The sequence below is a fragment of the Lottia gigantea genome (assembly GCF_000327385.1).
Source record: "Lottia gigantea unplaced genomic scaffold LOTGIsca_47, whole genome shotgun sequence".
Lineage (NCBI taxonomy): Eukaryota > Metazoa > Mollusca > Gastropoda > Lottiidae > Lottia > Lottia gigantea.
This window is the reverse complement of record NW_008709640.1, coordinates 48,538-61,647: the sequence shown is the minus strand read 5'-3', so window position 1 is coordinate 61,647 and position 13,110 is coordinate 48,538. Positions and strand designations below refer to the sequence as shown.

At 31.2% G+C, this 13,110-nt stretch overlaps 1 protein-coding gene across 1 annotated transcript in view; it reads left to right on the top strand.

The window, feature by feature from the left end:
* Nucleotides 1-10,875, top strand: part of LOTGIDRAFT_218488 (hypothetical protein) — a gene marked incomplete at its 5' end in the record, with an annotated part of 41,313 nt that extends 30,438 nt beyond the window's left edge. The window contains 10 exons of the mRNA XM_009061245.1: nucleotides 2,806-2,922; nucleotides 3,117-3,302; nucleotides 3,472-3,576; nucleotides 3,688-3,793; nucleotides 8,184-8,308; nucleotides 8,996-9,121; nucleotides 9,344-9,412; nucleotides 9,697-9,879; nucleotides 10,066-10,188; nucleotides 10,503-10,875. Coding sequence (XP_009059493.1) covers nucleotides 2,806-2,922; nucleotides 3,117-3,302; nucleotides 3,472-3,576; nucleotides 3,688-3,793; nucleotides 8,184-8,308; nucleotides 8,996-9,121; nucleotides 9,344-9,412; nucleotides 9,697-9,879; nucleotides 10,066-10,188; nucleotides 10,503-10,634 — 1,272 coding nt within the window. The 3' untranslated portion in view covers nucleotides 10,635-10,875. The remainder of the gene's footprint in view (nucleotides 1-2,805; nucleotides 2,923-3,116; nucleotides 3,303-3,471; nucleotides 3,577-3,687; nucleotides 3,794-8,183; nucleotides 8,309-8,995; nucleotides 9,122-9,343; nucleotides 9,413-9,696; nucleotides 9,880-10,065; nucleotides 10,189-10,502) is intronic.
* Nucleotides 10,876-13,110: the final 2,235 nt, after the last annotated feature.

The window sequence follows — 13,110 nt, the reverse complement described above, 5'->3', positions numbered from 1 at the left end:
ACCTGTCATGCCTAGAACTAAACCTAATATGAATGGATCTACAACTCCACGATATGATTTTAGTTCTGATTTTGATGATGATTTTGAGGCACCACCTCGCCCACCGCCACCAGATTATGCTTTACATGATAACTGGTCTTCTGACTTTGATGATATACCTGAAAGGGTTCCTCCAAGACCACCACCACCAACTATGCCAAAGGGTTCAAGACCTACAAGTAACCCACTAGGGTCTCCAGATTTACAACTTCTTTCATCACTTTTGGCTTAGTTCAAAATTTGTATATATATAAGTAAATTAGAGTAAATGTTCTTAATGATAATTTGTAATTGATCAGTATTTTGGATAGTTTTTTTATCATATTTGGAGAAAATTTTACAAAAAAAGCAAATTGTATATTGCAAAATAAGGCTTTAACTTCATAACTATTTGAATAACATATCAAAGTATAATTGTTGTATATGTGTTTGATTTCTATAATTGTCGTTTATTTTTGAAGATAGATATTAGCGTTTTTGATATTGTATTTATATATTCTTATAGTTTAATTTTCTAGTATCAAATTATAACTGGTTTTCATTTGTTTAGTTCAATAAAGTGGTATGTCTCAAATGTTTCTTTGATTTCGTCTTTTTATTGGATATCATTCATTTTAACAATCTAGATTTAATAACTTCATTATGTCACACATTCCTAGTTTACTATCAATATCTGAACTTTTTAAAGGCATCTGTTCCTCTAGTTATTTTTATTCAAATAACTCCAGATTGTGTATGTGTCTCTTAGAAACATATTTCATCCTTGAATGACTTTTACGATTAGAAACAGTAGAATTTTTAAAGGAAGGAGTAGTATATTTTATCCTCTCTTCCTAGGGTGAAATGAAATTGAGTACTGTATAGCTGATTATGCTATGCTAATACCTTTTCTGCCTGGAAAAATAAATTTTCGGACAAAGTTACATAAATGGAAAAGTTTTCAAATTTTAAAATTCTTTGAGGATGCACTTATACGAGTTTTTTTTCTCAAAATCTGATAGAATATATCTAGAGGAATGAATACCTTTATTAAGATAAGCCTGTTGAATATTGAACAGTATGGTAAAAAAGATATTGATTTAATATCCCTTCTTTATTTGATCATTTAATCTTTCTAACCCATTTTATTTTTCCAATGTCTCTTTTCAAATCATTTAATTGCACATAAGATTGAATAGTTTAGATGTGTATGTTGCTAATATAGAAAATTGAACATTTATACCACTATTGAGTGTACTTTCATAGTGAAAACGTGTAACTAATCTTTGTTTATGGTCAAAATAGTGATATAAAAGCCCTGCTGTGAAAATGGTATTATTAAATTGAAGTTCAGTCTGAGAGTTCAGTCTGAGGAAGTCTTTTTTAAGTATCTAATATAGATATTTTTGGCTTTTTTGTTAAGTGTAAACTAACTATGATTTGCTGAATATGGAATTTAAATTTAAAATTATCCCTTTAATGTTATTTCCCAAATCTGACCTACATCCAATATCTAGTAATAAAAATTGAAAGTTATAAACTATTGACTTTTAGTATAGAAGGTCAGTCAATAAAGATAACTAAATCTTCAAGTATTCTATTTACTATGCTGTTCAAAATGTCTTCACTTTATAAATTGAAGCTGGTATCATGACCCGTTATCATTTCATATATTTCATATGGTCTACACATTATCATACAGGAAATGGCTGCATAACTCTCTTATATTTTAAACTCTACCCTGCAAAATAACAGCAAAATTGATTTTGAACATTCAGTGTTTATCTTGGGTCAAATATTGAATTATATATGAGACACATGTTGGGATCATTAAATTGACTTATTAATTGTATTGCATCTGAAGATCGTGAGGATGCACTTAATAGCACCCAAGTTCAAAGATCTTTTATCCAGTAGCTATTTAGACCAGATCAATTTAATTTCTTTTATAACAGATCCTCTTGCCTTAATTTTTTAGAAATCAGCGGGAAAAAAACTAATTTTTCTAGAAAAATCCCGTAAAACCAGAAAATAAATTGGCCTTGCCTAGGAACTTACATATACATTACAACTACATCCATACTAATTAACATTCAGAGATTTCAAATTAGAGTATGCACCAATTTACTTTGTATATTTTGAATTCTTAAAACAGAGGTGTCACTGCATGTTATTTTAAAAAAAGATTTTAATTTTAAGAAATTCTTACTATTATTTTGTAAAAAAATTCATAAAAAAAATATTACTCCCTCTATTGACATTAATGGTAAAGAACAAGAAAGATTTTAAAATATTAACCCAAAGGGAGAGAGTTTTTAACAATTAATATAAGTTGGTGCATACTCCACATTTAATATGATTTAATCCCATATTTTTACAGCTCACATTTGACAGATAAAAACAAGTCTCATATTTCATTTGGTTTGTTAATAATAACATTTGTTACATGTAAATCATAGGTCATTAATAATTTGATAGTGTCATATTGATAATTTGATAGCGTCATATTGATAATTTGATAGCGTCATATTGTTAATTTGATAGTATAATTGATAGTGTCATATTGATGCTCACATACAATGTGTTTTGTATTTATTATACATCGATTAATACAACAAATTCAGTTAAATTCATTAATTAAACTTAATATAAACATTAGTTGATATAAAAAGTACATCAGGTGTGTAGACATTTTAAAGGGGATGTGAAGTTGGCATAATCAAAATAAAGATATCATGATCAAACTATGATACAGACTTTGATGGTTTGGCTACTAATTATTTCTAGGTTATGGTAACCAATGTAACATCATTATTAAAAACTGTTAAAACGGTAGAAGATGAAGCTGTTCGAGGAACCAGAGCTTTGGAATCAACTGTAGAGGCTATCAATCAAGAAATCAAGGTACATTCTTTACAATTTTTTTTAAATCACTCTCATAGATTCGAATTATCAGATTTAAAAATTTTATTGCTAGTAATGCATTTTTACGACCAAATAAGACTTTAATTTAAATTCTTGATTTTTTTTATACCCTCCATTTATTTTGATTTTATTGATCTTGAAGTGACTGAACTAAATATTTTGTTGATTTATAGGCGTATGATACTACTGATACCTTTGGTAAGAAAGCATCTGCTGAAGATCTGATCAGATATACTAAACCTATCACAGCAGCAACTGCTAAAGCTGTAGCAGCTGCTAATAGTATGAAACAAGAAGATATTATTGCTGCTTCTAATATGGGAAGAAAAGCTATCATGGATCTCTTACATAATTGTAAAGTAAGTGTAGGGAATAATTGATTGATGAAAGCCAGAATTACATGCTTGCTTTATTTTCAAGTACATTAAATATAATTTTTTATGACCAAAAATCAAACTAAAGACTTTTGTTCCTTCCATACAATAATTTAACGTTGTTTATGATAAACCATATGCTTTGATTTTTCAGGCGGCTGCAGCTACAGCAGAAACAGCTGAAATACGCCAGCGAGCTATCAATGCTGGTAGAATGTGTGGTACAGCTTATAAAGAACTATTAGAATATGTTCACGTGGTAAGTCAATAGTTCACTTTTCCTCCAAATCTCTGCATTGCTGTGTCTTTTATGATGAGAATTTTGAAATGAAAAACATTGCTTATGTCATGGATTTATCTGTTATTTCAGGCACTGGCTAAACCTTCTCAAGAAAGTCGACAGAACCTATCTATGGTATCAAGAAAAGTTGCCAATGCTGTCACAGAATTGATTCAGTCAGCTGAAGCTATCAAAGGTAAATATGGCTTGATTTTGCTTCTTTTTTTATCTCCTTTTTTCAACACACTGTGTAGCTTATGACAACATTCAAGCATCTTGCTTACAATTTGGTGTTTTTTTAAAAAGATTTCAGAATTTTGAGATTAGAAACAAATTTTGTGTTCATTTCTAGAACAGGCCTAGTTAGGATTTGAATTTTGCTGTGCTTTATGGTTTTAAGACATTCATGTTATGCTTGCATAAGGACTTGGTCAACTTAGATTTGTAGGAGATTTTTTTGTTTATGAAAGTTACAATTTTCTAGTTATCAGAACCTTGATACCTCTTCAGTTTCTTTCCATGTCATATTATATATAAAAATCTATTTTAGTCTACACTTTACTATTTCTCTTGTTATTGACCAAGTTTCCCATTTTTTCTGCTATAGAGCTTTTAAGCTTAAAGGATTAGATTAAAGAAATCCTTTGCTTCTTGCACTTGTTATTTTACATGATCAAGCATAGGAATAGGGTGGCAAAACATCTTGAAAAATATTTTGAAAAGGTGATCAATTATTATCACATCAATCTACAAGAAGGAGCTATTTTGAATGGAGTGAATGGAAATTAGGAAATGTAAATTCAACAGAAGCTGAAGATCTGAATGATACACTTGAGAACAGAGTTGTAACTTGGTATGGATAATCTGAAAAAGATCTATGCCAAAATTTTAGACCGAGGACCAGCTACAAAGGATCGACATGACCTTAAAAGTGGTTATCGTTGTAAGAAAATATATAATACCCCTACAAGAGAAATATGAAGGGTAGACTAAAATCATAATTACCATCACTCACTCATTATATTAGATACTGTAGGATACTAGTGGAATGTATATCACATTTATTCAAACTATTTATCCTATATATTAGATATTTATCCATTATTCATATTAGATATTATATATATTTTATTATCAGATTGCATTCCGCGATTAAGAAGAGGTCTGTTTAAACAATGTTTTCAATGTTGTTTCTTTATTTGCTTTTATTTAGTTGCACAGTTTTCGTGGTACATCCTCCTTTATTCATATTATTTTATGTTTCTGTTCATATTATGGCTTATTTCTTAGTTGATAAGGAACTAGGTTCTACTATTGTATTAGTCAAATGAGGAAAATACCACTTCACATTTTAGCAAGTAGTTAATAAGTTTCCTGACCCATGTTAACTTATCTTGGTCTCCTGGTTATTTCTTTCTGAATTTAGCCTTAACCCAAATCTTTAGGCTTGTGGTTCTTTGTTTTCCTGAAAAATTATGACAGTAAATTATTCAGGTCTGAAAAATGCATTGCAGACAATGACATTCTCATAACTCATTTGTATTTAGACCAGACATTCTCATAACTCAATTCTATTTAGACCAGACATTCTCATAACTCATTTCTATTTTGACCAGACATTCTCGTGATCCATTTCTGCTTAGACCAGACATTCTCATAACTCTATGACATATCTATTTAGACCATGTATTCTCCTTACTCTATCATATTCCAGACATTCTCATAATTCAATGGCATTTCTATTAAGACCAGACATTCTCATAATTCTATGGCATTTCTATTTAAACCAGACATTTTTGTAACTCAATGACATTCCTATTAAGACCAGACATTCTCATAATTCTATGGCATTTCTATTTAGACCAGACATTTTCATAACTCAATGACATTTCCATTAAGATCAAACATTCTCATAACTCTATGACATTCTAAAACATTTCTATATACATCAGACATTCTCATAAGTTTTTGGCATTTCCTTACAGACTAGACATCCTCAAAACTTTGGCATTTCCATATAGAAAAGACATTCTCAAAACTCTATGACATTTCTTTTTAGACCAGACATTCTCAAAACTGTATGACATTTCTTTTTAGACCAGACATTCTCATAACTCAATTACTTTTCTTTGTAGACCAGACATTCTCATAACTCAATGATATTTCTTTTTAGACCAGACATTCTCGTAAGTCTATGAATTCAATCTTTTTTAACAATCTATTTATACCTTTTCACTGATATGTCTATTAAGACAAGACAGTCTCCATTACATCCAGACAGTCTCTTCTCTATGACACTATGTTAATCCAGTGTATACATTTTGACAGTGTCATAACTCAATAAGAATTATATTTTTACCAGACTCTTCTTTGGATAAGACAATCTAGTAGGTCATTGAGATACTTTCTTATCAAGACCAGACATTCTCATTGGACTAGTTGACATACTCATAGATCAATGGCAATTCCATTACATTTTCTAAACTATTGTAGAAATGCAATGTGGTTTGTGGCAACTCCTTTACAAGAACCTTATTAATATTTGGAATTTAGCCTTTCATTTGTAGTTGAATCATTTAGTTAGATTTTTATTTTTTCTTCCTTTCATTAGATATTGTCAGTTTATATTCATTTCAGAATTACCCCCCTTCCTTCCCTTTCTTTCATAAAAATATAGGATATGAATAAAAAAAAAAACTTTTTTATTGAATTAAAATGTTTGTGTCAACCCTTTTATTCTCAGATTCAATAGAAATTCGGTGGTCGTATTATATACCAGGTAAATGAAAGCTTGTTTATTGACAAGAACTGTAACTAATAAATAAGATTAATGATAACCAATATTAGTGTAGAATTAGTGAACAACGGAATTTGCAATATAATAATAAAAGACCAAGTTACAACTTGACTTGATATATCTTGTTGCAGCATGTCCACATTTCAGCTTAATACCCTGTGTCCTCATTAGAAACCGCCTTCTTTTAAAGGAGGTCTAAATGAGTTTTTGATATGACTGTAGTTTATTTGTGTTGATTGTTATGTTAAAAAGTGTGTGTTGACGACCATTCACAAGTTTAACTGTAAATTCTTTCTATTATTGAATTAGTTTCCCTTCCCACCTCAAATACTATAGAAAAATGATATCTGGCAAGTTAATAGCCTGCGACCCTCAAGTATTTTTCCCTACCAGCTCTTCAAAGTTGAAGTTAGTTTTCTGCATGATAATTGATCCTTTATGAAATATTGTGTTTATGTTTGGTATTGTGTGTGATCACAATCTATTTTGTATGGGATCATTTGTAAAGATTAACATAGTTTATAACTCTCCCCAGCATGGTGTGTCGGCATGACAATCAAACCTTAGTAACAATTTCATTTGAAATAAATAGTCAATAGGAACAGAATAATCAAAAGATCTACATAACAAACATTAGTCTCAATACCCAAATAAAATATCAATTTATCCTCATGATAGATAACAGACATAAATAGGTGAGAAGAAATTTATCGGAAAGTTACTTTTTACTGGATTGATATATCTGTAGTCTAAATCTGTATTAAATTGAAGTCAAAGGCATGAAAAGAATGATATGATGATTTATAAGATATATATTCCTGAGGTTTAGTCGTGATATATTAGGGTAGAAAATCTTATATACACACTAATACTTAGACAATAGAGAGTATACCTGTTTTAACATGTTTAACCGAGCGTGTATGATCTTGATATCTTTAAGGAGACATTGACACAATTATATCTGACTTATCCAAATACCTCTTTTATCACCCACGCCTTTTATATACGGTTTTATTTTAAGTACTGTGGCTAATTGATTATTTTTATGCTCATAATCAGTGTTCTACTCTTTGTCCAATTCTCTCCCATTTAGAGTTTAGTTGTATTTTATTTGGTTAGAGGATGCTTAGATTTCTGAAGCACTGCTTTAAGAAAATTATATATCATATAGTTTGTTTTTTCACCATATAATTTTTATATTTTATTTTCCATTTCGTATAAAATCAAATGCAAAGGGCAAAAATTAAATATATTTCTTAAATATTTGAAAGCTCAAATTACTCAAAAATTGGAGAATACGTGTGTACAAGGGTAAATAAAGTACTAAAACCCTATGAACTAGTATCTGTAGATAAGTAATTTTACTAGGTTTATGTCATTAGTATGGAGTGGTGTGTTAACAGTCAATGTTTGTTAAACTTAATGTACTTCTAAACATTTTCTTTCATCCACACATGCAATAGACAAAGTATGCAAATTAGGTCAAAGTAAAATCCAAACACTATTTATATTAGAGAACAAGTGAACTCCCAGACCCAAACTAAAATATTTTACTTTTGAAGCTCTTATGCAAATTTTTTACCATATGCAGATTTTATGGCAACCTGGGCAGCAGTCCCATTATCTCTTGAAAAATTTGTATCGTGTTTTGACTCATTAAGTGTCCAATCAAATAAGCCATATAAACAATTCTTATTATAGATTTTACTTAGCACACCTGACATTTCTCAGTATACAGAGTATTATTATAATACAAGATTTACATTATCTTTATCAATATTATTATCAGGTCAAGAATGGGTAGATCCTGATGATCCTACAGTTATAGCTGAAAATGAATTGTTGGGTGCTGCTAACTCTATAGAAGCTGCAGCTAAGAAGTTAGCCAGTTTGAAACCAAGACAAGCTGCTAGAGTAAGTATTTATATTGCTGCATTGTTTGATACCTAGCTATTGTTTGTCTTTTTGAAATTATGATATTGTATATTGTGATCAAGTGGCAACTGTATTGTATCTCGAAATGTTATATGACTCTAAAGCTTAAATTCTTCAAGATTTGCATATTTAAAGTGTGTTTAAATATATTATATAACAAAACGTTACTAATATATGTAATGTGTTTTGCTGTGTTGTGTGGAATTTTGATGTCTACTAGTCTGAGATGTCTAGCTAGTGTTGTCTAGTGATCCAGTCTTGCACCAAGGGCAGACAAATGTTTGAAGAGTTTGCTGATCTCTGTTAGATATGTTTGATATAATTGGTGGTTAATGGTTAAAAGTCCACCAAGTATCAAACATGTCACTACAGAGGTCTGTCCTTTCACCTACCAAACCACCATCATATGATGCACCACCAAATTGTGTTTCTGCTGTAGCACCAATGTGAAGCTTCATGTTTATTCCTCTTATTCATGCTTGTGGGATATAAGTCATTCCTTTTAGGACATTTTTGACTTCAATTCATTATCTTTACCTATTCAACTTTTGTTTTAATTTAAATTAAAATATCATCAACTCAAAATTTATATTTTTGGTGTCCAGAAATTGCTTAAACTTTCTTTATCCTGTTGATTTGATATTTTTTAAATCTTTGGTTTTATAGCAAGCAGATGAAAATTTGAATTTTGAAGAACAAATTTTAGATGCTGCAAAATGTATTGCAGCTGCAACAGCTGCTCTTGTCAAGTCTGCTTCTGCTGCACAAAGGGAATTGGTTGCACAAGGAAAGGTGGGAATATGTTTCATTTTCTTCTTTGAATGTCCTGCATTGATCCTGCAATATCATCATTTTCATTCAATTAACATTGATTGCCTCGATACAGAGTAATGAAAACCATTCCATAGATTAGCAATCTAGTTTTTGATGTGCTTTTTGGGTTTGCAGTTAGTGTTTTTGTTTTGTTCAATTTGTTGATGTGATGTTTACCTTGTTTGTTTAATTTTGTTACAGGTTGGATCTACGTTCCACCGTCATACCTTAGATGAAGATGGTCAATGGTCACAAGGTCTAATCTCAGCTGTAGGTTTCAATGATTTTAATATTTTGATTTAATGGCATTTAGTAAAAGATCTTTGTCGATGCAGAGAAAACAGAATATCTTTTTTGATGTGATTGCAAGCTCACAAAATGCCATGCAATAAGAATATAATTTCAGTGTTGGATAATCTAAAATTAAGAGTCTGGAACAATTGCTTGGCTACATTGGAAACCTAATTTTTGCCCTTTAAGTCAATGTGATTAGTTTAAGACCATGTGGTAAAAAGTAATGTTTTTAAATGGTTAAATATATTGATATCTTTCAGGCAAAAATGGTAGCAGCAGCTACACATAGTTTGTGTGAATCTGCTAATGCTATGGTACAAGGTCATGCTACTGAAGAGAAACTAATAGCATCAGCTAAACAGGTAGCTGGTTCTACTGCCCAGTTATTGATGGCTTGTAAAGTGAAAGCTGACCCAGGATCTGTTGCTATGCAGAGATTACAGGTAATTTTTTATGGATTAACCATATGAAAGTTATGATAAAAGCCTGCCAAGATGTTAATGCACATCAGAGTGTGATTCAAAACATCATCAAACACAGAGCTAGCTTGTAATGTTCAAACTGGTCTGCATTTATTCTACTCTAAAATAACATTGTAAAATATATGTTAATAATGTACTTGTTTGCAGGCTGCTGGTAATGCTGTTAAAAGAGCAACAGAGGCTTTAGTAAGATCTGCCCAACAAGCACAAGATTATGTTGATGATACAAGTGTTACTGTTGATAAACGTCTAGTTGGTGGTATTGCTAGGGTAAGTAGAATATTTTTATTCAGAAGATCAACAAAATGAGATGTTGAGTTGACAACCCAATTTGAGAATTGCATGATCCTGTAAATACTGGATATCTCTGAGTATAGTGCACAGGGCTTGCAGTGCAAAGCAATCTTTGGACTTCTTTTCAAGAGGTTAAAGCTAATAGGTTGAAGAATGCCCTTGGAAAGTCTTGTCCATGACCTTTAGATTTAATTTTTTATGGCAGCATCTTTAACCTAATATTGTGGGGAAAAAATGATGGTATTTCATGGAATGTTCTGCATCTTAAATTGTGCTTGTCATTATTTCAGGACATAATGGCACAAGAAGAAGTTCTGAGAAAGGAAAAAGAATTAGCTGATGCAAGAAAGAAATTAGCGTTGGTCCGTCGAGAACGATATAAAGATAGACCAGACGAATATGATTCATCCTCATCATTTTAAAATACTATTTATCATATCTTCATTAATCATCATGGTGCCTCATTATCACATGCTTCCTACGCAATGTCATAATAGTAAAAATCACTGTAGATATAATATACACGTAGAGCTATTTACGACAATAAAATTATTTTCATATTCTACGTAGACCAATAGGCATAGTAGTTCAAATAATCAAATAGCAGTGCTAATTATTTTCATAATTTTTTTTTGTATGGAACGAATTCACTTCCAAAAGAGGACATAAACAATGGTTGTCATAGCAACTAGCAGGAGTAGAAAAATAATGAATTGTACAAGTTGTATAGTAGCCAATAAATCACAAATTATTATTATTATTATTATTATTCATACTATATGGACTTATTGTATGGTTTTAAAACTATATTATGTTGATGTGTATTTAATTTGTTATTTTCTAGACAATGTTATTTAGTTTTTATCTTTTTCTATCAATATGTTCTGGGATATTCCTTTGAAAGTTTTATGTCTAGGCTTCAATTAATCAAATATCAATTATCACAGAATGGGATGTTTTCTCAAAAATTTACCGGGACATAAATGGAGTTATTGTTTGAATTGAATTTTGAAGACATATCCCTTGAAAATGAATTTAAAACTAGGTAATAGTGACATTCTTTATTTATTATGATAGAAGTTGATCTAGTGTTAAGGATCTGAGAATTTAGAGAGTAGCTTAGCTTTTGGTGTGTTTGATACGGAAGATATTTTAAATTTTTGCATTTAGGCTCTAGGTATAATGAAAGATGGAAGAGTGTGAACTTGCCATTTGTCAAATTATTATTACTGCTTTAATTAATTTAATACTCAATGTATTCAACTGTTTAAACATTACTAAACATATCTTATTTATATTCGGTATTGCTTACATTGATATGCTTTATTTCCATAAAATTTATTTGGCCATTACATGGTAGTAAAGAGCAGATACCATATAATTGTGAATATAATGCGCGGGCATGTACAATACGCACCCAGTTTAAATCTCAGAAAATCTAGGAGGAAAACCAGAATAAAATAAAACCACTTGTTGAATAAATTAGGTTTACCTACTGAATTTGTATTTCCAGAATACAACAATCCTTTTTAATTCACATCTTAGAATTGAATGTATCTTCTCTATTGTTATGTTATGAAAAATCCATGCAGTGCATTTGAAAAAATTAGGATCAATTTATTTATTTAGGCTGAAATACATATTATTGTATAAAGCATATTTGCATATCAATTTTTATGTAGCTTAGTTGTCTTTGTACAATAAAAGATATATACATACTTAATGTGTTAGTAATCCTCAGTAAACATAGAAGGGTGGGTAGAAACTCTGCATGGCACTGGGTGATAGGGGTGTTTCTTCAGGACATTTTCTTGTTCCTTTATTTTTCCCGTATAGGAATGCAGATTGAAGCAGGGCTTTTTGCAAATTTGAAAGGACTGGAAAGTTAACCTCACAGCACATCACATTTAAGAAGATCACATTAAATGCTCAAATACTCAGAATGCCCATCCCCTCCCCCCCTCCCCCAACCCTTTGAAAAATTCTGAAAACCTACCAATTTAATTATTTCAACTATAGACCCTAACGCATTGCCCCTCTAGATATATTACTTGCTCTCTTGAAGAATCACGTCTGGCTTTCATTTCATTCATTTGCATGATTTTCAAGAAATTTAACTAGGACGTGGTCTCTTCCATGAGTCGGCAATTGGCCTCTGTAAAATGCTTACCAACCAGCTGATCGATGTAATTTGGCTTCTGTAAATTGGGTGTCAAATGACAGCAACGGCAATTAGCCACGACGTGATCAAAGAAGGGCCCCGAAAATTACATTTTAGCACCTTGTCATACAGGTAAGAAACTGCATCGATCAAGCAGAGAGTTACACTGTTCAATATCTATGGTCTTGAAGTCGCTAAGAGGTGATCGTAATACAATATGGAATCATGATCCATTGAAAGTCTTGAGAAACCTCTGAAAAGTGATCTAGCTTTTCTTTTTTTTTTTTAACCAGCAGATATATTAGATTAAAATTTTCTGGGTGCAAATCATACTGCAAGTTTGTAAGGAGAATGGGGTGCAGCATTTTGATTTTTAATGGCTTCAGAACCAACCATAGTTAATTTTTTACATGTGGGTAGCCCCAGCTCCAGTAGGCCTAACCTAGTAAACCAACAGTCCAGGAATATCAATAGTCGTACATTGTAAGTAAGTCGGAAAAGGAAAACACTACCAGCTCTTGTAGATCTGGTTAAATATATTTTGCAAGGCAAGATAACGAACGCACACCAGCTGCAGAAGCTGCTGGTAGTGTTTTGCTTTTTCGTCAGTGGCGGTGCCAACCTTCCGAGACTGAGGGTACAAAATAAAGGGAGCAAACCACTTTTTTCACTAGCTCCGCTACTGAGAAGCCTCGTCATACTCAGAGTCGAGGAAGCAGGTGGGTTTTAAAACCCTA